The 25,867-nt window shown below is 52.3% G+C and overlaps 1 protein-coding gene across 8 annotated transcripts in view; it reads right to left on the bottom strand.

The window, feature by feature from the left end:
- CDH22 (cadherin 22) overlaps window positions 1-25,867 on the bottom strand; it is a 125,776-nt gene that overhangs the window by 51,654 nt on the left and 48,255 nt on the right. For 5 of the 8 annotated variants that reach the window (XR_010935374.1, XM_067708306.1, XM_067708300.1 and 2 more), the window contains exons 2-3: window positions 18,916-19,534; window positions 9,035-9,329 (exon numbers count right to left, since the gene is read on the bottom strand). Coding sequence is in view for 7 of the 8 variants with exons in the window: in XM_067708306.1 (XP_067564407.1) it covers window positions 9,035-9,329; window positions 18,916-19,194 (574 nt within the window). In the remaining variant the exon portion in view is untranslated. Of the gene's footprint in view, window positions 1-9,034; window positions 9,330-18,902; window positions 19,535-25,867 lie in introns of all 8 variants that reach the window. The other 3 variants (XM_067708302.1, XM_067708304.1, XM_067708305.1) reach the window with 1 other exon arrangement.

Here is a 25,867-nt window from a genome sequence, read left to right on the forward strand (position 1 = left end):
AAACTGAGTCACAGAGAGGCTCAATGACTTTCCCAAGATTAGGTTATTAGTAAGTGGTAGGAAAAGATTCAAACCCACAACACTGTAGCCAGCATGTCACCCTCCTGGACTCACTGTGCCTGTACTGAGACCGGCACCCAGAAGGAAGCAGCAAGGATGACACAAGCCACCAAATCAGCATGAGAAGTTGGACACTCCTACAAAGAGATGCCCCTCACAACTTCATGGAGACTGGGTGGACTTTGGCATCAGAGAGTCCTGGGTTCAAATCCCACCACTCCCTCACTCTGTGCCCTCAATCAAGTCTTTCCCCCTGTTTGACCTGTTTCCTCACTGGTACTTTAGAGGGGCCCACTCTGCCTCTCAGAGGTGCTATGGGAATTAGAGATGATGGATTTAAGTGCCTGGTGAAGCCAGGCACGTAGTAGGTGCTCAATAAGAGTTTATTCCTTTCTCCTCTCTCTGTATGGTCAGAAGATCTCTAGGTCTGTGTCCTTGGCCCTGCGCAGGAGACCCGTGGGTACCAGTATCAGGAAGGAGGGGCCTTGCCCACTCCTCATTTCTAGTTTATCTGTTATTTGACATGGTTTGTCACGGGGCAAGAACTGGAATCCATGCTCTGGCTCCCAGGCCAGAATTCTTTCCCTTCTTGTTCCTTTAACCCTTGCTGTCTGTGAAATCCAACGGAAGCCCAAAATTGGGCCCCAGGACCTCCAGCTGCTCAGGGAGAAGGTGATGTCATGTGGAGTGGATGTCAGGGATTGAAGACAAATTCTCATTCCAGCCCTCTCCTTGGCTCTCTGTGTGGCGGTGGGAAAACTACTCGGCCTGACTGGGCCTCAGTTCCCCTTCTGTAAAATGGAAACAACACTTTACCCTTCCTGTCTCCTGGGTGAGGGATATCCCTTAATAAGATGAAGGAGATGAAACGCTCTGGAAAAGAACAGAGTCCTCAACTAAGGTGACCAAGTGTCATGATTATGAAGATGTTTGTAATTATTATCATCCTGCCTCTTCCCTACCTCCCCTTGCCTCCCTGCTGGGCCTGGGGAAACCCTTGGCTCCCATTACCTTCTCAAACATTTATGAAACATGAGTCCCACCCCCTGCTGCTGCCGGAACTGTATGGAATGCTTTCTATTAAAAATTAAAAACCACTTGTCAAGTCCCTGGGAACATTCAGATTACACAGGAAACAAGCCCCTTCTCAAACTCCCCCCCTCACCATGCCCCTCCCAACTCCCTCTTTGCTCATCACTTACAATGCCAGCTTACTGGACTGGCCTCCACCGCACTTCCGGCTGCCCACCCAAGGCAGCCTAATGTAGATGAATGATACACAGGAGATTCAGGAAAGTGGCTGCATGGGAAGGGGAGGTCGGAGGATAGAGGGGGAGGAGGCAGGTCCACAGACAAGTGACAGAGAAGGAGGCATAGAGAGATGGAGCAAGAAAATGGGTCAGAGACAGAGAAACAAGGGACAGAGAGACAGAGATGCAGAGAGATGGACAGAGAGAAAGTGAGAAAAACAGAGGTACCCAGACACATAGGGAGAAATTAGAATAGCGACAGAGAGATGAGGGTAAGAGAGGCAGAGATATAGAGAGAGACAAAGAGAGAGAGAGAGTGGGACAGAAAGAGGTAGCCACGGACTCACCCAGGCGGGCAACACTTGAGTGTGTGTGTGGATCTCATCTGTCCCCCTGAGAGAAGGGACTCCCCTACTATCCCTAACTGAGTCCCATAGGCTCTTCTATCCTCTCCACATTTAAACGGGACCCTCTGTGGAGTAGTCCGGTCACCTTGTTTGTTTGGGACAGCAACATTCTAAGTTTCTGCAGTAGCGTCCCTCTGCCAGTTGCAGAAAGCAAACAGTTTTGGCTTCTAATTCAGTTCCATTCAGTCACCCAATATCTACGGAGCACCTACCATGTGCTAGGCCCTTGAGGGCAGGACGGTAGATTTGTCACCTTTGTACCCACTGCCACGCGGGCACAGGGCCTAGCATAGCGAGGGTGCTCGTGTTCGCTGAGTGATTTGTTGATGGAAAAGACAAAGAAAGCTATGGGGCCGACTCCTGAGGGCCAGAGCCTCTGTTCTTCTCTGACACCTCTCTCCACCAGAAACCTCCTGTCCCACTTCTCCCCATCCTGGGTGGTGAGAGCCAGTGCCGTTGCTAGGCAAGGAGATATTGCACATATAGATCTTCCTGGACTTTAATTAAAAACATCTTTAGAAGTTGTCTCTGCAGAGGCCAGCGATTGATTCCTGGCTTGGGCCTGAGGGCTGTCGAGCCACACTCTCTCCAGCTGCAGATGGGACAATTGGAGGCTCCCAGCCAGCCCTGCCCTCCCCGAATGAGACCCCTGGGGAGCACACTGCCTCCTGCCTTCCTCGGTTCCTCTCTGCCGCCCTCCTCCCAAGCATGGGACCTGGGAATCAGATAGTGTGCCCTCCCGATATTATTTCCCCTCCTCTCTTGAGCCTCAGTTTCCTCATCTGTAAAATGGGGTATCAGCACTTAACCCAAGAGAGTTCCTGGGAGGATGAAATGAGATTAGAGATGTGAAGGTGTTTTGCAAGCTGTAAAGTCCTGTGCACACTAAAGAGATGGTTGTGACTGTTTCCCATGTACACAGAGCCAAGTAGTTTAGGTTCTGATTCCAGGTTCTGGGTCTGGTTCCGGCTCCAGCTCTTAGTATGGAACCTCAGGCAAGTTACTTTATCTCTCTCTGCATTTTTCTCCTCATTGGTAAAATGAGGATAGAAATACCTGCCCTGCTTATTCCCCAGGACAGTGAGAATAAACGGAAATAGCTTTGTGAAAGCAGTGTTGGCCGATAGCTATTATTTAGTGAATGTCCCAAGAAGTGCAGACTGTACTACGAAAGTCTTTTTTCCATCTATTAAAGATGCTGCTCACAGAAGGGATTGGAATCCATGGGAAAGCAGCTGTGACAGGGCCCCTGCCCGTTTCGACAGTCTGTTGAGCCCCAATCCCATGGTCCAGTAATGCCCATCCTACGGTATATGTACCACCACATACACGTTCTCCTTCACCACATTCTCCTTCCTTTGCTCCCAGCAGACATCACTAATCGACTGTGGCATTCTTTTCTGCTGAGCCCAAATGAGACCTCAGACTCCTCAACACAGCCCTACAGTCACTACCAGTCGATCAGAGTTGGCACCACAGATGAAACTGATCTGCTACCCCTTTGAGGTCAGTGGCAGTATCTTGCTTATCTTTGTATCCCCACATACCTAGCAGTGACACGTACAGGAAAGAAAAGAAAAAGTGACATGTACACAGTAGGAACTATTATGTATTTACTGAATTAAACCAACTGCTTATTTTTCTATCCGCTTGGGGCTATATATATATATAAAGTAGGTGCTAATAAGTGTTTGCTTAGTTGGGTGACTCATCTTTGCAACCCCTCCAGAGCCAAGTACATTGGAGGCCTTGTAATATAATGGGTGCTAATAAACATTTGTGGATTTAATTCAATTACTTATCTTTATATCCCCTGCAGTGCCCAGAGTAAAGCAGTGGCTAACAGATGTGTGCTGGATTGAACTTCTCATTTTCGTATCCTCAACAGTGCCAAGTATTTTGTCTTATACATAGTTGGCATTAATAAGTAGGTGGAGTTGAACCGGGCACAGGAGCTCTGTGAAATTCTCTTGTGGTCCACTGGTCGGGTTGTGACAGCCTAGGGAAGGGGTCTAGCCCCCCAACATCAAGAGATTATCTAGTCTAACTCTTCTCTACCAAAACTCACTCCCTTGTTGATTTCACCCAGTCTCAAACTTTAAATTCTCTCTCTCTGCTGATGACTTCCAGAGTTGTAACTCCAGCCCTGAACTTGCTCCTGACCTCCAGACTCAGAGATCCAACTGTCCCCTTGAGAACTCCACGTGGATTTCCAGTAGACATCTCAATCTTAACGTGTCCAATAATGAATTCTTAATTTTGTGCTGCAAACTTGCTCTTCCTGGATCATTCCCCATCTCAGCAATAGCAGCTCCATCCACCTAGTTGCTCAGGTCAAAAACTTCAGCATCATCCTTGTCTTCTCTCTCTCTCACTTCCCACATCCAATCCCTCACCAACCCTGTCGGTTCTACCTTCACCATACATCCAGGATCCAAGTCACCATCACCTCTTGCCCCCAAGACTGCAGTTGTCTCCTCGTTGATCTCCCTCTTCTATCCTTGACCCCTACAGTCTATTTTCAACATGGCGGCCAGCAAATCATCTTTTAAAAATCTACGTTGCATCATATAACTCCTCTGCTCCCTATCTCACTCACAGTACAACCAAGGCTTTCAATGGCTACAAAGTCCTATGTGGTCCAGCTTCCGGTACCTCTTCTGACCTCCTTGGATCCTCTCCCCCTCATTTACTCTTCTCTTCAGCCACATTGACTTCCTTGCTATTCCTCAGACATGACCAAACATTATTCCTCAGGACCTTTGCACTCGCTGTTCCCTCCGCCTGGAACATTCTTCCTCTAGCTTAGTGGTTCTCCAAGTGTGGTCCCTGAACCAGTAGCATCAGCATCACCTTTGACAGCATCTTTGTTAAAAATGCAAACATTTCTAGGGCTTCCCTGGTGGCGCAGTGGTTGAGAGTCCGCCTGCCGATGCAGGGGACGCGGATTCCTGCCCCGGTCCGGGAAGATCCCACATGCCGCGGAGCGGCTGGGCCTGTGAGCCATGGCCGCTGAGCCTGCACGTCCAGAGCTTGTGCTCCGCAACAGGAGAGGCCACAAGAGTGAGAGGCCCGCGTACCGCAAAAAAAAAAAAAAAAAAAAAGCAAACATTTCTAATAGCCCAGACCTACTGAATCAGAAACCCTGGGGAGGAGAGGGGAGCCATCTGTGTTTTAACAAGTCCTCCAAGTAACCTGGATGCACAATAAACTGTGAAAACCACTGTTTCACATAGCTCCTTTGTCCATTCCCTCGGTTTCTTCTCCTTTGTCCATTCCCTTGGTTTCTTCTTCTCCTTTGTCCATTCCCTTGGTTTCTTCAGCCTTTCTAAAAAAGAAAGGCTTTCCCTGACCCCTCTAAAATAGCACTCCCCCAGTATAACTCCCAATTCCCTTATTCTTCACAGCACTTACACCACAGGGTGCATTTATATGTTGACTTGTTTCTTTCTTTCCTGTCTCTCTCCTTGCTCTAGATGTAGGCTTTCTAAGAATCCCCAATGCCTGGAACAGTGCCTGGCACAGAGTAGGCACTCAGTAAACATCTAGGCATGAATGAGCCCCCTCCGTGCTCAAAAGGGAATTTGGGGGCCAGAGAGGGGCAGGGACTTTCCCAAGGTCACGCGGGGAGCCGGGCCTCCTGGCGGTCAGATGCAGGACCCGCTTCACCGCATTAGGCTCAGCATGGCTGGCGTGCCCCTCCTCAGAAGCATGGCTCATTGGACGCCCCCGGCACACCTCCCTTCCCTTTTAAGCTGTGAGTGGTTTAAATGGTGAGCGCTGCTGCCTTTCATGTTCCAGGCTGTGTCCCTTCTTCTGATCTCGGGAAGCCGCCCAGACCCTGGTGCTGCTTGTCGGCCCCGCCCCGCTTAGCCCAGATCAGGAAGCTCAGTAATTGTAACTGATTTTCAAAGCCGCCTGGAGTCTCTGTAAGCACCACAGTGTCGGATTTGCCTCCCCTTCAAAAAGTTGCTCAAATGAAACAAACTAATTTAATTTCTGCTTCCTCTTTCCCCCTCCTGGGTTCCCCTGGCTTGTCCTAGTTAAGTCCCCACTTTTTCCTGAGCAGAATGTCAGAGTCAGTGGACCGGGAGAGGAAGGTGAGGCAGGGCTGGGGTTCCTTGGGGCCGTGCTCATGAAGCTGGGGGCTGGCGCTGCCTCCCACTCTCTGGGTGACCTTGAATGAGTCCTTGCCCTTTTCTCGGTCTCACTTTCCCCACGAGTGACACAGGAAGCTTGCTGCTCCAACAGCCTGGGAGCCAAGCCCAACTTGCTCAGTCATTGACTTGCTATGTGACTGTGGGTACATCTTCTCCTCTCTCTGAGCCTTGGTGTTCCCATCTGTTCAATGGGGATGTTGACATCAGTCCTGCCACCACTCGGAGTTGAAGTGAGTGAAGTGGTGATGGGCAAGCCAACATGGCGCATATGGGGCTGCACCTCCTTCCGGATCCCTCATCCCCATCCACTCTCCACCCCACAGCAGAGGGGAATTTCTAAAATGCAAGTTTGCCCATGTTACTTCCTTGCTTAAGCCTTTCCCAGGCTATGTGCTTCCTCAAGTCCTTCGCATATGATTCCAGCTTCCCTATCCAGCCTTATCTCTCTCGTCATCTTTCTAGCCTTTTCCATGCAGAAACATGCAGTTCAGTTTTGCTTGAAGAGAGAGAGGGCCATGTCTCCTTTGGCCAGAGTTTGAGTCCAGGAGTGAGGGCTGCTGGACCTGGGAAGTCAGGGCTTTAAGCTACTTCTCACTTGCTGTGTGACCTTGGACTCCTGCTCTGAGCCTCAGTTTCCCCACTTGCAAAATTGAGTTCTAAGTGCTCCCTGGGTCTTTGCCATGGACAACCTCCAAATTTATCTCTCTAGCTCAGACCTTGCTGCTGAACCTGTATACTGAACTGCCTTTTCCAAGATCTCTCCTTGGCTTTCTAATAAATACTTCCAACTTAGCAAGTCTGAAACCAAACTCCTGATTTCCCTCCATCCCCCCAAAATCTGTTCCTCCCGCTGTTTCTCCCATCTCAGTAAATGGAGATCCCATCTATATAATTGCCCAGGTCAAAATCTCGACAGTCATCCTTGAATTTTCTTTCTCTCACGCCCCACATCCAATCTATTAGCAAATGCTTTCAGCTATACTTTTGAAATATATCCAGAAGTTGACCTCTTTTCAATACCCTTACTGGTACCACCTTGTTCCAAGCCACCATCATTTCCTGCCTAGGTAACTGCAATATCCTTCTCAACGGGCAATCTGCTTCTGCCCTTACCCCACCTTCCCATCTAATCTTCATGGAACAGCCACAGGATCCTGTTAAAATTAAGTCACATCATGTCACTCTTCTGAACAAGCCCCTCCACTGACTTCCCAGCTTGCTGAGCCTAAAAGGCAAAACCCTGACTATGACCACGTGGCTGCGTGATCTGGTCGCTTTTCTGCTTCCCCTCAGAGGGAATTCAACCTTGGGACCTTTGCATGTACTGTTCCCACTGCCTGGAATGCTGTTCCCTAGGGCCCATGCCGTCACTTCTTTCAAGTCTTTGCTTCAGTGTCATCTTCCCAGATCCATGATCTGTTAACTTGTTTCCTGCCTGTCTTCCTCGGCCAGAATGTCCGCTCTGTGAGAGAGCAGGGAGGCTGGTCTACCTTCTCCTCGCTGTGTCCCCAGTGCCTATGCATATCTGTTCAATGAATGAATGAATCCGTTCAACAGACACATAGCCTGTCACATACACAGGCTATGGCCGTGCAGGGGCACACCTGTGCACGTGTGAGATGCGTATGCACAGCAGGCACACGTGCACCATGAGTGTGTGAATGCCAGCCCACACCCACATTCACACCCTCGCCATTCCCTCTTCTCCCACCATTCCTTCATGCTCACCATTTTCTCCGGTCCACTCCCTTCTCTTCTGTCACCGGCTGCCCACTCACTACCCACCAACCTGCCAGATCTGGTCCAATCCGGGGAAGCCAGGGCTGACTGCACTCTTCCCCCAAAACCCAAATTCCCCCGGCCTCTGCCATGTAGCTGCAGAGCTGGAAGGCCAAGTGAGAGGCAGTGCCAAGCCCTTGGCCCCAGTATGTCAGCGACAGCACGTGTTCTAGGACCTAGGGCCACTGCTCCCTGTCCGGTCTAGCTTGCAGGTGGCTTAGCCTAACGCGGTGGGGAAGGTGGCAGCTACTGGCTTGCCCCTCACGCCACGACTCCAGCTTCTACGAGGAGCCCTCGGCTAGGTGGGACCTTGATGGTCGTTCCACTACCTGTGGGCCCTACGGTGGGGGAAGGCAGATTCATCCAACCTTTCCTTTCAGTGTCCCGCTGCTGTGTTTCTGAGGATGTCTGGGTCTGAGGGCTTCCTGCAGATGTGTGTTTCGGTGTGCGTCCTGCCTTTTCTATTACAACTGTGTGTGTGCGGCGCCCCTGGTGTTTGCAGCCACACCTGGGAGGGGGTGGCTGAATCTGTGCCCGGGGGTTCGGCCACCTCTGTGAGCCTGTGTCCCCAGGTGGCTGGGTCTTGGTGTACTGGGGCTTCCTGTGGGCCGTGGAGGAAGCTGTCTGGAGGTTGTTGCGTCTGGCTGTGCCCATGCCTGTCTGCGGCTACGCTCTGGTGAAGCCCGACCCCAGGATGGTAAAGATGTCTGGCTGTGGCTTTCGCCTGTGTCTAGGTAGGTGTCTGTGCATAAGCTGCGTCCACGTGAGGGGCTGTTTCCTGGGTGACGTTGCACGTAGCTGTGTCTAGTGTGAGGGCGTGTCTGGTTGTGTGGTGGGGTCTTGTTTCAGCTATGCCCACTCTGGTTGATTTAGGTTGTAGGTGTGCCCATGTTCGGTTGTGCCTGCATTTGTGTGGGAGTTGCGGCCAAGGGCTGTGCTGTGTCTGGGTGAGTTGAAGTCTGGGGAAGGGCCGTGTCCAGGTGGACAGCCATGCCTGTGTGTGTGACTGTCCCGATGCTGTCCACGCATGGGGCCGTGCCTGAGCCGGGCCGTGGACAGCCGAGCTTGTAAGTGGGTCTTGGCCTGTGCGATTCTGTGTGGGTGTATAAGCATGTCCAAGTACATCTCTGTGTTTGCACGTAGGTCCATGTCCACATAGGGACTGTGCCCGTGTATGTGCCTGAGATCACGTGTGTGTCTCTGTCCAGAAGTGCAGCTGCGACTGCCCGGGACTGTGCCTGAGTCCGTGTGGGCACCTGGGCTCACACCTATACACTGTCTCCCCTGCCCCTCCCCGCAGCAGGCTCCTTCTCACAACCTGGCAGCTCCCCTTCCCCCGTTCCCCGGCTCCCCGCGCCCCTCAGAGCCGGCAACCCACCTGTGGGTGAGAGCTCGGCCACGCTGCCGATGTAGGGGCCGTGCAGGAAGCGGGGCTCGCTGTCGTTGATGTCCTGCACCTTGATGATGAACTCCGACTCAGGCTCCAGCAGGCGGTTGGTGGCGCGGTCCCGAGCTTGAGCCCGCAGCGTGTAGAAGGTTTTCTGTTCCCGGTCCAGGCGCTCCATGGCGTGGATGTCGCCCGTCAGCTCATCGATCAGGAAGATGGTACCAGCGCCCTCGCCTGAGATGGTGTACTTGATGGCCCCGTCACCCTCGTCTGAGTCCGAGTGGATCTGGGGAGGCAGGGTGGAGGCTGGGGTGGGGGCTCCTCCTGGCACTCCCCCTGGCCAAGTCCCACAGGGGGCCTGTGCCTAAGCACATCTCTTCTCTGACATACCCATTCTTCAGTGAAGACACTGAGGCTGGGGAAGTCACGCGTCATCCCGGTCCCAGGCCTCACTGTCTGGGCTGGAGTGCTTCACTAGCCCGCCATGGCTTTTCCTGCTCCAGCCCCGCCCCTGCAATCTACCTTCCCCTCTGCCGCCAGAGCTGTCAGCCTCAGGGGCAGACCTGAACACGTCCTCCCCCGCCTGCAACTCTCCCATGGCTCCCTATCGCCCTTACAAAGAAATCAGAACCACCTCCACAGCTCTCTGCTGCTTCCTCGAGCGCCCTGTCCTTATTTCTCTGTCTACGGAAAGTCTACTCATCCTGCGAGGCTCAGTTCAGACGCCACCTCTTCCCAAAAGCGTTTATGGATTCCCTCCCTGCCCCTACCTCCAACCCCACCATTCCCCTCCAAGATCTTTGCAATACAGCAAGTCATCATTATCACGTTCAGCATGTAGGACTGCTGCAGCCACGCTTCTCAAATCTCAATGTGCATGCAAATCACCCGAAGATCCTGGTAAAAAGCAGATTCTGACCCAGGAGGTCTGGGGTGGGGCCTCAGAATCTGCATTCCTAACAAATTTCCAAGCTGCTGGCCATGACCTCACTCTGAGCTATAGGTCCAGGATCCCTAGTCTCTGAGCCCCCGGAGGTATTTTCTTACTCATCTGGTACCTGGAGAGCCAGCCTCAGGGCTTGGCACATGCCGGGGACAGGGAGTTAAGGGACAGAGGGGGAAAGGGGATGCAAATTGGAGGAGCACCTGTTATGTGCCAGGCAGTGTACTAAGCAATTTACATACTTATCTGGTTCAGAGTTCTTTAAAAAAAAAAAAAAAAATCCCTACTAGGGGACTTCCCTGGTGGTCCAGTGGTAAAGAATGCGCCTTCCAATGCGAGGGATGCGGGTTGGATCCCTGGTGGGGGAACATGCCGCGGGGCAGTTAAGCCCGCGCGCGCCTCAACGAGAAAGCCCGCGGGCCGCTAACTACAGAGCCCACGTACTCTGGAACCCGCGTGCCACAGCTAGAGAGAAGCCCGCGTGCTGCAACGAAGAGCCCACGTGCCGCAACGAAAGATCCCGCATGCTGCAACTAAGACCCGACACAGCCTAAAAAATTAAATAAATAAAAACAAATAAAATAAATATTTTAAAAAATCCCTACTAGAGTAGGTTTTGCTATCGTCACTTTGCAGATTTTTTTTTTTTTCACTTTCCCACTGAGGATTAGAGAAATAGGATGATTTGCTCAAGGTCAGACTGCTGGAGGAACCGGCCTGGTCCACAGCCTGGGCTTTCTCACTCCATCCTCAGGCCTCCTGGGAGGAGCCCATGGCGGCAGAACAGGCAGTCCAGCCTGGTCCAGCCTCGGCTCCAGCATCACCTCCCTGTGAGTCCTCGCACAAGTCACTGTACCTCTCTGGGCCTCAGCTGCCTCCTCTCTAACATGTGGGTCATAATAGCACCTCCTTCTAGAGGTGCCGGAGGGGCTAATTGAGCATAAAGTCCACATAAAGCCCTTAGCACCTGCCTGGCACCAGGTGACACGATATGTAACGGCCAGCCCGGCAGAGGCACTGCCCATGGAGTGGTACTGCAGCAAAGCCCCTGCTGGTTCAGATGGGAACCCCTTGGATGCTGGATCACAGACAGGTCGGAGGGGCTGAGGAGGCTGAGGCAAGGGAGAGGAAACAGACTATGTACCACAGGTGGGGAGCTTTTTCACTATTTTAACAACCGGCACAACTATACCAGTTTGTACTAGCTGAAAATCAGCCCTGCCTGTGACATAATAAGTGTCCCATAAATGGTAGCTATCATTATTATTATATTATTACTAAATGTTAGCTATATATAACTAGGATTTAATCCAGGCACTGTTAAGCTCCAGAACCCAGGCTGTTTTCACTGCACTGAGATCTCCTGGGCAAGGAACCAGCAGAGGGACTGTTCTCCCAAATAGAAACGCCCAAGTCCTTATCCTTCAACGTCCAAATCTCTGAGGCAGCTCTGAGCAGAGGAAAATGCATCCAATGAAGCTGGTGACCTTGGGCAGGTCCCTGCTCCTCTCTAAGCTTCCGCAAAGATGGGACGTGAACAAGAAAATCCCTAAGGCTCCTTTCGGGCCAGGACAGCATGTACCCCAGCCCACTCAGCAGGATAACAGGTGCCAATGAAATCACCATGAAGAGGGATGAAAGCCCACCCCCCGCCATGCAGGAGGAGTCTGAGTATAAATTCTGCTGGTGGAACTTTGTGTCTGAAGGGTGGATTATAGAAGTGCTATTTGGAAGATTGAATGGCCCATAAACATTTTCATATTTCATTAGCCGATTAATGGGCATCTCTCTCTTTTTGGCGAGTCTGCTGATTCTCAGCAGAAATTGCAGGGAGTAAATGGAGGCGTTGGGTGGAAACTTTCCGGGTCCCTGTCCTGTTATGGATTGCCCCAATTAATGCCCATCCTGGGCTCCACTGTGAAGCCTTCTTCCTGTCCAGTTACTGTTAATAGATTTCTCATAAGTGGCTGGATTGTAAAAACCTCATAACTCAGTTTAATACCCCCAATAAAATTATCTCAAGACATCAGCCCTGAATCACCGGCAGTGCTGGGGATGAGGAGACCTGTCTCTCCTGTTTGCTGTTTATGCTCTTCCTCCACCTTTGCCCAGGGGAGCTGGGGACAGGAGAGGGCAAACGTGTTCCCTTTTAGGGTGCCTCCACCCACTTTCCAATCAGACCTGTTGCGAGCTTTTATTTAATCAGTAAACATTCCCAAAGAGTGTGGGAGAATAGATACCATTTGGGGGAATGCTTAACACCTGTAATCTTATTAGTCTTCGTCACCGCCCTATGAAACATTATTATTATTCCCATTTCTCAGATGAGGAAACTGAGGCACAGGGAGGGGAGGTCATTTGCTTTGTCACCCAGCTAAGTGCAGGAAGCCAATCTCCTGATCCCACGGCTCACTAATGTTGCGATCAACCTGCATGGCTTGTTAATTTTACCCCTCTGGGTCTGTTTTTCCATCTGAGAAATCAGATCAAGTCCTACCTCGCACAGGTGTGGTGAAGATGAAACGTGAGCATGTTGGTAATGACCTACACACTCTGTAAGTGGCTGTCTCCTTCCCTTTCTGTCTCCATCATGTCCCTGGTGCCCTTGACATTTTATCTCAGACCCTGGCCAGGGATCACCTACCATTGAGGATGGGGGAGGAGGGAGTGGAACCCAGTAGTGATGTCACTGACGCTCTTCCGTGAAGCACAACACAGAGCTCACAGTGGGGTGCAGTGGCTACTCTCTGGGGACTGCAGAGTCCGAACAGGGCTGGTCGGCCTGCGGAGAAGCTGAGAGCTCAGAGCGGCAGAGTTGGGCTGGGTTGGGGCTGCTCGCCCCACCTGCCTGGGTCCTGGCTCTGGAGTGGAGGAGAAGTGCCTGTGGTTCTACTCCAGGAGGGTATTTCTCAAGAATCTCAGCTATGAGGCTGGAGGACGGTGCTCTTATTGACCGAGCGCCTACTATGTGCCGGATTGCAGGCCTCTGCAGAAATCTAATTTAATTTTGTGGCCTATGTAAATATCTCCCCATTTTCCAGGTGAACAGACTGAGATGGGCTTAGTTCTGTTTGATTCCAAAGCGCAGGTTAGTCCCTCTGCAGCCTTTGGAACCTGGTTAGTCCACTTACAACGTTTCTGGCTAAAGAAGCGGGAGAAAGGAAGATGGAATAGGTTACAGGGCATTCACTGGGCTTCACGGCTGGGGGAGAGGCCTGTACCACCCTGTACCCGCAGGCCATGGTTATCGATGGCCTTTTCAATCTGAGCCTCTATCTTATGCATTTTATCTTTTGGAAAAGGACTTCAGGACACAGATCAGGAGAGGTGATGGGCCTTGTATTCAGGAATGGCCGGGTGCCAGCGTCAGCTTTGTCACCCACTTGTTGCCTGGCCCTGAGCAAGAGGCTACCCTCCTCTGAGCCTCAGTTTTCTCATCTATAAATGAAATGGATAATGCTTCCCCATAGAGTCCAAAGATTCATCAGATAATATGTGGGAGCTCCTGGCACACAGTGAGTGCTCAGTGAAGATGAGTTTTCTCTCCTTTCCTGGCACCTGGTCTCAGAAGAGATTGAGGGTCATCTAGTTCATTCCCCCATCTCCTGACACGAGAACCATAGGCTCAAATCCTGACCCACTGGAGACACAGGGGCCATCATGCAATATCTTCTTGTCTTTTAAACTCAGCTTGTTTCCTCCTTCAGGCAGCCCTCCCAGATGCCTTCCCATTTGCCCTCCCGCTGCTCTGTACCCCTGTCCCATGCACACTCCCCTCTGCTCCACACTCCCCTGTAACACCTTCGTGTTGCAATCTGTCTCCTCAGTTGTCATGGGGCTCAGGGGCAGGGACTAACTTTGATTTGTCTTTGTCTGAACTCCCCACGCCTGGCACACGCTAGCTGTCCTGACAATGCATGCAGAGAAAATACAGGGGGAGTGGGACAGGTGAGTGTGAGTGTGTGTGTGTGTGTATGTGTGTGTGAGATGGTGAGCTCCCTGAGGATCAAGCATATGGCGGTTCATTGCTCCCTGGTCCCCAGGATAGGCCACAGCACCAAACATTGAATACATGAATAATGAAATATACAGCTGTCATTAGAATTCTCCAACTGTCTGCTGGGATTTCTGGAGGATCCAGTCACTCTGTTAAATCCCAGGTGCACCTGAGCTAGACTTGGAAGGTCAATCACTGGGCACACTTCTAGACCCCCTACTGTTACCTCCTTGATAGCTCATAATGATCTTGGGACTCAGATTATCCTCTCCCCACTGTACAGTTTGGCAAGCTGAGGCTCAGAGAGGGCCCATATCATACTTAAAGCCACACAGCTAACAAGAGGCAGCCCGAGGCCTGTCTGGCTCCACATCCTCGGTTCTTTGCATCGAGTGTAGACGGCCCCTGAGGGAATTCCCCCTCCCTAAGCCCCAGCCCTGGATCATAAACAACATGAAAAACACCAGAGTGATGGCTTCTCATCCTGGGGGGCTGAAAAATGGGATTTACGAGGCCATTAATTACTTCCTCCTAATTAAATCAAAATTAAATGCGAGCAGAGGTACGTTTTCCTTATTAAAGACAATTAAACGGACAGTGCGGCTACACAAATAAAACGAGTCCAGGATTTAAACGGAAAGCAAATCAAATAAAAAGCCTCCCCTGGAACGAGGGGTTTGCTCATGTCTGTGCTACTCGTAAACCAGGAGTTCATCAATTTTCTTTAAATATTAGCAACTTAATTAAATCTGCTCTCCTCCTCACCTTAATCCTGCCGCATATCTAAAATAGATCTCACCGCCCACAGGAGTTGGTCATAAGTGCTGACCCCATAATTCTCTCTTTAAAAAAAAAAAAGAAATTAAAAATCCTACAAAATCCACATCCAGCTGACAGAAGCCTCGGGGGAAATTACAGTTCGGAAAAGGGATTAGTCCAAGTACCCAGATTATATGGAAATGTTGGTAGGTTGCTTTGAGGGTGGGTGTTGTGAGAAGGTGAGGGGAAGAGGTGAGCCAGGCTGCCGGGGGTGGGGAGTAGGGGGGGCAGGACAGCAGAGGGAGCTGTTGGTGTGGGGCCCTGGTGACAACGACCGGGGCCAGTGGTTCCTGCAGGTGCTGACAGGAGCCTGGCGGTGAGTGATGGAGGAGGCAGTTGTAAAATAGGTTACCGTTGGGTGCCCAGGGTTCACTCGGCTGATGGTGCTGTTGCTAAGCTACCTTTGGAATTCGGCAAGGACAGATGCTCCCTATGGCTCCCTGGGGCGGGGGACCGGGAAGCAGTGAATTAACTGAAACCGTGGAGAAGTCCTTTTTCCCTGAAGAGCGAGAGAGCATGGTATGAGTGTGTGTGTGCATGCATGCACACGACCACTTGAACAAATGTGGGACTTGGCTGGAAAGGGGACAGGTGGTTTTTTTAAAAGGCTGAGCTCATATTCCTAGAGCGAGGGGTGGGCTGGCAACCACGTCCCCCTACTTTGTGGTGAGAAACTAGGACATCAGGTTGCCCAGAAGGCTTTCGGAATTGGGGGCAGGGGTTCATAATATCTATGCATACTCTAGGTGGTGGAAATAACAGGTGAGACCCATCATAATAAAAGCTAATACTTACTGGGCACACACCAGGTGCTCTCCAGGTTCCTGACATATGCTAACTCATTGAATCCTCACCGCAACTCTTTGAGGAGGTGCCAGGTATAGCCTCACTCAGCAGATAAAGAAACTAAGGCACAGAGAGGTTAAATAATGTGCCAAGGTCAGAGAGGGAATCAGCAGCAGAGCTGGGATTTGAGCCCTGGCAGTCTGGCTCTGGTTGGCCTCCCTGAACCACACACTATACCATCTTTCACAAGAAAGAGTGCTTTGGGCACATGTTTGCAAAGAGATGGAAACTTCTCTCTCCTTCCTGCATGGCGTGCTTTTCTGTAGGTGGCCTTGAGAGTAAGCAAGGAGGGGCTCTGGGTGAAGATGATGGAGGGGGAAGATAACGTAGTCATGACAGCAGTGGGGATGCTGCGAGAGGCTGCTGTGAAGAGAAGATCCCCAGGGCTGGGCACAGTGTTTGGCTCATAGAAGATGCTTAATATAGGACGGTACTGTACAGCACAGGTAACTCTACTCAATAATCGGTAATGATCTATATGGGAAAAGAATCTAAAAAAGAGCGGATATATGTGTATGTATAACTGACTCACTTTGCTGTATAGCTGTACAACATTGTGAATCAACTATACTCCAATAAAAATTTAAAAAAAAATTGCACTGGGCCCAGACCCGGTGTCAGGAGAGCCTTGTCTCTTGGGGTTGTTCTACCACCGTGTTGGCCCCACCCCATCTCTGTTAATCCAAACTCTCTGGAAAGCTAACTGGCCTTGGCATGATGTTCTCTGCCTCTAGCCTCAGCTTCCCCATCTTCCAAGGCAGGGACTTACTAGGGTCCCCCCATCGCCGACAGACTGTGGTTCAAGGCAATAGGGGTGGCGTTTGACTCATGACGATAATGGCTAGGTGGATGCAGGTTGCAAGTGGTGAATCAGCGTCTGGTTTCTCTCATCTTTTCAGGAGGTGAGCGGCTGAGGAAGCCTTCTCAGAGCCCCAGCTTCCGGGTAGACAAGCGGGCTGAGGCGCCTGAGACCACCACAGCTGACATTCAGGGACATGTGTCAGAGTCCTTCCCTGACTTTCTGGGGCTTCCTGGACCAAAATCTCTCTCCCAGGCCTGGAGGTCTTGGAGATGTTTGGAGAATCAGAACACAGGTTCCAATCCTGGCTAAGCCACTTGCCCACTGTCTGCCTGCCCTCTCTGCGCCTCCAGTTCCTTGCCCACAAAAGGGAACGATTTCTACCTTGCAGTTTAAGGGTTAAGTGCTTCACATGGGAATAATGAGAAAACAACAATAAACAAACAACCAGGCCACAGGCCGAACACTTTCTGTGCTCAGTTTTCTTCTGTAATCCTTTCAACAACCCTCGGAAGTGGGCTCCCCTAGCCCCACTTTTACAGACAAAGAGACTGAGGTCCAGAGAGGTGAAGTAACTTGTTTCAGGCAATACGGTTAATGGGTTGGTTGGCAGAACCGGGCCTCGAGCTCAGGCGTGTCTGGCTCCAAAGTCTGCATCCCTAGCTATCTCACCATTAGCTACTGCCCAGCTGGCACTGGCTCCTCCTTCCCCCTCCCCTCACCCCATTCTACCAGCCCCACCATCTCACCGCCCTGGCTGGGAGTCAGGAGTCCTAGGCTCTGCCACTAGTTTGCTGGGTGACCTTGAGCAGAGACATGAACCTCTCTGTGCTCTGTCAAATCTTCACTTTGCTCTGTTGTGGGGATCAACTTCAGCCACATGTATGGAGGGGAGAGTAGCCAAGGACCAGGGATGACTGTATCTAGACCAGTGAGAATCTGGGTTTCCTGCAAGACAAACCCACAAGGTTTACATCAAACTTTCCTCTCCTCCTTGTCGAGGGTCCTGAGCCATGAGCCTTGAACTGAGCAGCCTGGTCAGCCTCCCAATTCTCAGACTCATTTAAGCACACAGGAAATTCCACAGTTGGTCCCCCCTCACCTCTGCTGACCAAAACTTCCTGGAAAGCTGACTGGCCTCGGCAGAAGCCAGAGAACTGTCCCTGGGCACTGCGCTGCTCTTCCTGCCCTATAAGCACCCTCTACCTCAACATCTCAACTGCGGACAAGTCTCTGAAAAAGCCAGGTTCTGTCAGGCCTCCATGTCTTTTGATAGGCTATGCCCTCTTCCCCATCAGCCTAAACTCCTACTCATACATCAAAACCCAGCTCAGGCATTTAGAAAACACTTCCATGAAGCCAGCCAACACATACCACTTATTAAATGCCTACTCAGTGCCAGGTGCTGACCTGTGAAGCTTTTTATGTACCAGGGTTTCTCCAGCATCGCACCCATGAGGGGCGCAGGGATTAAATGGATGAACGAAAGTCCTTCTCAGCTCCTTATACTCTTAGGGCACAGATCTTCTGCCACGTTAAGCAACATTTACTCAGAGAGCTTGAGAAAGCAGCTTTCATTCCTTCCTTCATTCATTCAATGAACAATTTGTGAGCAATGTCTGTGCTAGGCATTAGGGATTTTATGGTGAGCAAAACACACGATCTAATAGGAAAGACATGCATTAATTGCATAATCAAACAAACACACGCATAGTTAAGTGTTATGAAGGAAAGATACCAAGACCTAGGAGGGCACATAACAGGGAGGGATGGCCACATGCAGAGGGGTCTGTCCCAGCCTGGTGTGGTCAGGGGCAGCTTCTTTCAGGAAGTGGCATTTGAGCAGAGGCCTGAGTGTGAGATAAAGTAAGCAGCAGAAGTAGAAGAACGGAGCAGGAGAGAGCAGTTGAGGGAGGCAAACAATCTAGATAAGGGGGGACGGGGCTGGCAGGAGCCTGTGGGAGCATCGGAGGGACCATCAGAAGGGCATCAGAAGGGTGTGTGGTCGGAAACTCAGAGCGAGCGTGGCAGCAGATGAGGCTGGAGGAGGAGCCGGTCTTGGCAAGCGGCGGGAGGGAATCTGGATTTGACCTCAAGTGCATGGGAAGCTACTGAAGAATTTTAAACACAGTGGGGACAGTTTGTGAGTGACATGATCAGATGTGCAAACTCGTTTCTCCATTCTAGATGCATCTAGCGACAAGATGGACTGGGTTTCCCTCCCTACTAGTACTCTTTGCTCTAAGATGCAGAAGGAAGAGGGACTAGAGAAGGATGCGTAGTAGTAATGGGAGCAGAGTGATGACCCTATTGTCTGCTCCTGACCAGGGGCAGCCGGGAGGAGGCAGTAGGGACTGGGATTTGGGGGGGGAGGGGAACTGGGGTCCCTTGCGTCTACCAGCGGGCGTCTCCGGGGTCCCGGGCGCGGGACAGCGGGTGCGGGGTCCCACTTTACCTTGCCCACGTACAGGGGCTCGGTGCCCGTGTACTCCTCCACCACGAAGAACTGGTTCCACACCCAGCCGCGCTTCACGCGGCCCGCGCCCGGCGCGCCGTTCTGCGCAGCCCCGTACGCCGAGGGCGCAGGCGTGCCCGCCGCCCACAGGGGTCCCGGCGGCGGCGGCGGCATCAGCAGCAGCAGCAGCAGCAGCAGCATCGCGGGCGACAGCGCCGCTCCTACCCGGAGCCCCCGACCGTCGGGCCGCGGCCTCATGCTTGGCCTGCGAGGGGCCCGGGCCCAGGAGCATGGACGGGAGGTACCAGGGCGTCGCCGCTTGGTGGCAGGACGGAGCGGCGCCGCGTCACATGGTGGCCTTAGCGCGGCCGCCGGGGCGCCGCCCCCGACGGGCACCCGGACAGGCCCGCGGCCCTGAACGCCGCCCCGCCGTGGAGGCGCCCGGCTGGAGGGGGAGGGGGCGCGGCCGCACCCGGGGCATGGACGGCCCCCCGGGGTCCCCGCCCGCGCCCCCCTGGCGTCGCCGCGGCCGGATCACCAGGCAGCGCCTTGGCAGCTCCGGAGTCTGGGGTGCGCCATGGTCCCTGAGCACAGGGGTCCTTCGGGGACGAGAGGCTGTCCGGGCCAGGAGCCTGCGAGAAAAACAAGAAAACATCAGAGGAGGCTCTCTGCGGGGACAGGGCAGGTTGGGTCCACCTTTTTGTCCTTTAGGTACTAATTAGACACCTACCATGTGCCTGGCACTGTGCAGCGTGGGGCAAACAAGACAGAGTGGTTCCCGCCTCCTTGGCCCACGGCTTAGTAGCCCTGCCTCTCCCCCTCCCCCAGCCCTGGCTGCTCCCTTTCCACTCCCGTCGCACACCTGTCCTCTCCCCCACTCTCCCAGCACGCCCCCTTTTCTCACAGCCCCAGCATCCAGCCCTTTCTTGGTGGTTCTGGGCCAGCCCGGGTGCCCACAGGGGCAGGGACCTTATGAGCTGCTTTCCCTGCCCCCTGGCTGACAATCTCTCCAGCCCGGCCGACCCCATAGAAAACCCCCATCCTAGAGAGGAAGCTGCCCCTTCCAGAAGGGGTCTTCAAGAGCTCCCAGGACCCAGGCCTCCTGGGGGCACAGAGTCCAGCACGCAGCCCACCACCCACCACTCCTGCCTCCCCACAGCAGCACAGAGAGGTCATTCCATCCAAACCAGGGACCCAGAGAAGGCCCACTGACCTCATGTGAGTCCCTGCACACTCCCTTTCACGGGTGGAGCACCTGAGTCCCAGAGGGCCTTGCTTGGAGGCTCCCTGTGTGGCTTTGGGCAGGGTCACATCCCCTCTGAGCTTGCCTTTGGTGTCTCCACACTCCCCAGAAAAACCTTCCTTTCCCAAAGTCTGGAAGACACTTCCCCTTCCTGGACCAGCACTGCCTCCCCAGATCAATCCATCTCTCATTCCCTCCCTCCATCAGATTCTGCTTTCAGCAAGAAAGGATCTGAGGGACTAACTCCTACTCAAGCCATAATGATGAATAATGGCTTAATGTGGGTGTTTACAGGGGACAGCAATGCTGCTTTCATGGAGGAGTTTCAGGCACGGAGAAGCATTAGCGGAGGTGAGGGGCTCAGTCCCCACTTTTCCTCTCCCCAAGCTCAGTTCAGTTCAACAACTCCATTCCGCTGAGCTTCGACTCTGTGCCAGGTTTGGGCTGGATGCTAAGATAAAGATTCAATAAGCTCACAGTTTAGTGGGGTGAGAGACAAAACCCCCAGTAACGAACGACCTAAATGCCAGGTTGTTTGTGACCAGAGCTGTAAAAGGGTATGCAACCTGACAGCTGTGGGCCTCAGGGAAGGGAGTGGGCACAGCTGTCTGGAAGTGGCAGGTGGGTGGGAGGGCATCAGGGCTGCTTTTCTTGGAGGAGGGGGCATCTGATCGGTGAGAAGAAAGGGATGGGCATTTTGACAGAGGAGTATGCAGCCAGGCTAAGGGGGATCTGGCTAGTTTGGGGGACCAGGTTGGAAACATGAGGTGTGTGGCTAAGAGAATCTGTGAGGGTCTGACCTGGCCCCAGCCAGGTCCTCCTGTGGACAAAGGAGGTGGCTGGACTCTTTGGGGCAGAAGACATGTTGATCACTTCCTGTGACCCAGGACCACAGCAGGTGATTCTCCAACCTTTAACTCAGTAACTCACATGAGTCACAACAACTGTGAAAGTTGGTGTCTTATACCCATTCTGCAGATGCTCGACTCCCCAGTGCTCTTTCCCACTGTCAGCTCCAGAATTTCTTTATGGAAGGGGTTCCAGGGTAGGGAGTCATCTGTTGGGAGGTGCGGGTGACAGTGAGGGCGTTAAAACTGCATTTCAGGGCAATAAGAATAAGAAAACATCAACGGTTCATAGGGAAGAACAGAGGGGAGGAGTCCTGAGCCAGCCCTTTCCCTGTAGGACCCACCCTGAATTAACGGACATCAGGAAGGCCCACGACCCTGCTGTGGGCATCCGCAGCTCCCCTGTCCCACCCCCTCCTCGCCCACTCCATGGGGTCTAGGGATGAAGGTGCCGCCCAGGGATGTGGGTGGACCTTCCCCCACCCAAGCGGCCCCCTCTCCGCAATCCCTGAGCTGTGCTGCCGCCTCTGGGGATCCAGCGTTGATTCCCCACGTTATGGCCTGGGCTGGTTGTAACGAGGCTGGAGTCATGGGTGAGAAGGAGGTGCCGCTCCGAAGCCTTCATTTCCTGGAGCTTATGACTTCCATGCGCGCTGCAGGAACTGGTCCCCAGGCTCCATCAGGCAGTTTCAGGGCCCATCACAGCCTTGCAGGGACGCAGAGGGGAGGGGCTGGTGGGAGGGAGGGTTTGGCGGAGGCTGGGGCCATTTCTGGGGAGGCCTGGCGCAGGAAGTGGGAACAAGGGGAGATTCCCCCAATGTTTGCAGGCACCCTCTTGTGGCTCTTTCTCCCTCCCTCTCTCCCTCCTTTCCTTGATTTCTTTCTTTATAACACCTTTTACAAGAGGGGGACATACTAAGATTCAGTCATTCATTGGTTCATCATACATTAGCATCTACTGCAACTAGGGAGACAGAAATGCACTTCATTTATTCATTCAACACCCTTGAAAAACAGTTTCTCTGTGTGAGACGGCAAGATGCAATCAGCTGCTCAGCTATACGACAGGGGAGAGATGCATTTCTTCTGGTTATTCATTTACTCTTTCTACAAATATTTACCCGTGCCTCCCTGATGCCAGCCCCTGTGCACTGGAGACAAAGCAATAAAAAGTCCCGGCTCTCATGGAGCTGACCTTCTGGTAACAAAGGAATGAAATCTACAATATAGTTTTGGAGATTGATAAGAGGGAATATAAAGCAGGAAAGAGGGAGGAAGAGGATGATGGAAGGACCGGGGTGTGTGTTATTATAGACAGGGCATCAGGGAGGATCTCTCAGAGGAAGGGACATTGGCTGATCTGGAAGAATGAGAAGCAGCAGGGTACAGCAAGGTTCGATGCAGAGGGAACATGTACAAAGGTCCAGAGGCTGGAACAAGCTGACGAACAGTAAGGCCACTGAAGCTGGTACAGAGCAAGGGGGTGGTTGAAGGTGCATCAGGAGAGGGCGGGTACAAGGCAGACTGGAGGAAGGAAGGCAGTGTCCGTTTTATTCTGAGCGTGCAGAGAAATATTAGGAGGGACTTTATACAATAAAAACCATGGGAGACTGAAATGGCACATGGCCGTAATCACGAATTTCATGATGTGAGTCCTTTAACTTTGGAGGGCTAGGCATAGTGGGTTGCAGAGTAGGGACAGCATCACAGAGGAGGTGGCACTTGGAGTTAAAGCACAGGAGGGATTTGGATATGTGGAATTTGGGGTGTTGGGGAGGAGAGGGAGTGCCCTGTGGAAGCGCTACAAAGGTCTGAGGTCAAATCCCACTTTAGAAAGGGGCAGAGTCCAAGAGTGTTGTCCAAAGTTGCATAGGATCCTTGGTGGTGGAGCAGGGCCTCAAACCCAGGACTTGGATTCCCCTTGGGGGAGGGCACCTTTGAGGGGATGGGAAAAGACGCCCCCCTGAGTGGATGCAGCCCAGTGCCAGGAGGCACGCTTGGCAAGACAAGGGTGGCTGCATCTCAGTCCCCACCTACCCCCTTGTACGAGGCACATCCTGTGCTTTCGTTTGAGGGACGAGGCCCTCACTGCCCCATCCCTCCCTCCCTTCCTTTCTCTCCTGCTCCAGCTGCTTTTCCCAAGTGGGTGTCAACTACAGGACCCTGTCTTGGCATTCCAAGTCCTTCAGGGGAGACAGCTGTGGCGCCTTTGAGCTGCGTTTGGCTCTGCTGGGCCTCTCTGTGAGGTCCTGGGCATGTGGGTGGCCTTCTCTGGGCCACACGTCTCAGCCTACTGCACAGTTGTTTAATCCCAAATGGGATGAAAAGCCGAGCCCCAACCTTGCTCCATAAATGTTGGCTTTGCCCTGTCTGCTCTTCAGCCTCACCTCCTATAACCCATGTGCCCTCGGGCCCACGTAAGTGCGTGTGGTTCCTACGTGCGTGCGGGCACAGGTCTGCAATCGTGGATGCCAGCGCATGTGTGTATCTGGTGCCCATTCCTTCATTCCACAGATATTTGTGAGTTTCCACTCTGTTCTGTTCTCAGCACAATGAAAAGAAAGAGAGTCCTTGCCCTTGCACGTCTAGTGGGTTCAGACGATAAACAAACAAATAACATGTCAGATGATGGTAAGTGCTATGGAGAAAAACAAAGCAGGGTAAGGGGCACAGGAAGTGCTGGATGGGGATTTTCTTTCTCCCTCTTTCTCTCTCAATCGTGTATTATAAATGATAATTTATACAAGGTGGTCAGGGAACGCCCAGCAGTGAAAATGACATTTGAACAGAGATCTGAAGTGAGGGAAGGAGAGAGCTGTGCACATAGTTGGAAGAAGAGCATTCTAGGCTGAGGGAACAGCAAGGGCAAAGGTCCTGAGGTCAGTGCATATTTGGTGTGCAGGAGAAAAGCAAGGAGCCCAGTGTTGCTGAAATGGAGTGAGTGCAGGGGGGCAGCAGGAGATGAAGCCAGAGAGATGTGGAGCTGGGCATCAGACTCTGCAGGGTCTCCTTTGGGTTTTTCTGAGTGAGATGGGACCCAGTAGGAGGGTTTGAGCAGAGGAATGACATGATCTGATTTGTGTTTTAAAAGATCACTCTGGTTGTTTGGCTTCTGTGTTCAAAATAGAAGCTGGCGCTGGGAGGGGGCAAGGGAGCTATTTCAGTAATCCAGACGAGGAGTAAAGGCGGCTTGGACCAAGTGGGAGCGGTGGGGGTGCTGAGAATTAAGGCTGTATCACAAGATATGCTGATGGGTCAGAAATGGGGTGTGAGGGAAAGAGAGGAACCGAGCACGACCACATCTGCAGCCTAGGCGACGGAAATGATGGGGTGTCCTTTCACGGAGCTGCAGACAAGCATGGGCAGAGCAGATTTGGAAGACAATCAGGGACTCATTTGGACATATTACAATCAAGTCTTGGACGTGCTACATCCAATGCCTATTAGACATCCAGCAGAGACGTTGAGCAGGCAACAGTACTTACAGTCAGGAGCTCAGGGGCGAGGTCCTGGCTGCGGATACAAATGAGGGAATTTGGATATTTAGAGCTGAGACTGAGTGAGCTTATGAAGGAGTGAGCGTAGATGGGGAAGAGTTCCTGCACCTCAGCACATAAAGATCAGGTAGATGAGGAGGAAATAGCGAAGGAGGCTGAGAGAGAGGGGAGAGAGGGGGAGGGGAGGGGAGGAGAGAGGAGGTACCTTGGAAGCCCACAGGAGAAAGGAAGAAGGAGGCATTAACTGGTGACTGTCTGTCCACCTTTGCTTGTGTCAGTTCCACTTTACGTCTGTTGTCCTGGCATAACTATGAATAGCGTCATACCCTCTTTTGCTCTCAGATTGGATGATAATCTATACGGTCATCCTACTGATGGGTCAAATCAGATGCGGACTTTGAATTGACCATTCGATTTAGCAACACGGAGGTCATTAGTGGCCTTGAATAAAGCTATTTTGGTTGAGTGGTGGGTGTGCAGGCACGACTGGAGTGGATTCAGGAGAGACTGGGAAGAGAATAGGTGGAGACACGTGTGAGTGGGCCGCAGCCCCTCTAGGGATTTTTGAAGGTTCGTTTTGCCTGCTCTCCCAGCTCCCGCCCCTACCTCAGCAGTCTGGCTGGGTTTTATGGTGTGTAAAAGAGAGCGATGGGAAATATAAAAGATGGGCTGGCTGCTAAAGGCTAATTCATCCCCCCATCCTTCTTTCTTGTTTCAGTTTTCTTTTGATAGCCACTTTCCCACAGCTTGGCCATGTGTACAGCCCCTCCCCTCTGAACAGTGATTAGTCTAAGCCAATAAGAGCCGTTCCCCCATCCCCACCAGTGATTGGTCTAGAAAGTATCATGTGACATAATTCTGGCCAGTGAAATATAACTCCCGAAGAGCGTCTGGATATATATTTTTTACTCTTTAAAAAGAGATGCCTTGAGGAGAAATGTTCTATTTTCTGCATGTGTGAGAAGGTGATGGCCAGAGCAATAGCAGCCATTTTGGGACAATGAGGGGAGCTACTCCAAGAGGCCAAAGGCACCTACTAAGAAATGAGGGCACAATCTGTATCGTTGACGATATTGTTGAACCACCAAAGTTATTCATTCTGGGTTTGGATGACCAAGTTCCAGCCCCACTTCCTCCAGACTCATTCTCTCTCTCCCCTGAACCCCCTCAGACCCCTATGGCTGGGTCTTCCTCTGGGGCTTGGTGTCAGCAGTAATGGCAAGCTTCTGGAGGACAGAGATCATGCCTATTCCTTCCTCCATCCCTCCCTGCTCCTTCCCACACACACCTGGAAGAGCCGAACAGGGAGCTGGGGTCTGGGAGGGACTAAGGAGAACTTTGCCTCGGATAGCTTTGAGGAGCTGCTTGGGCAACTTG

This window comes from Pseudorca crassidens, chromosome 15, assembly GCF_039906515.1.
Source record: "Pseudorca crassidens isolate mPseCra1 chromosome 15, mPseCra1.hap1, whole genome shotgun sequence".
Classification (NCBI taxonomy): Eukaryota; Metazoa; Chordata; class Mammalia; order Artiodactyla; family Delphinidae; genus Pseudorca; species Pseudorca crassidens.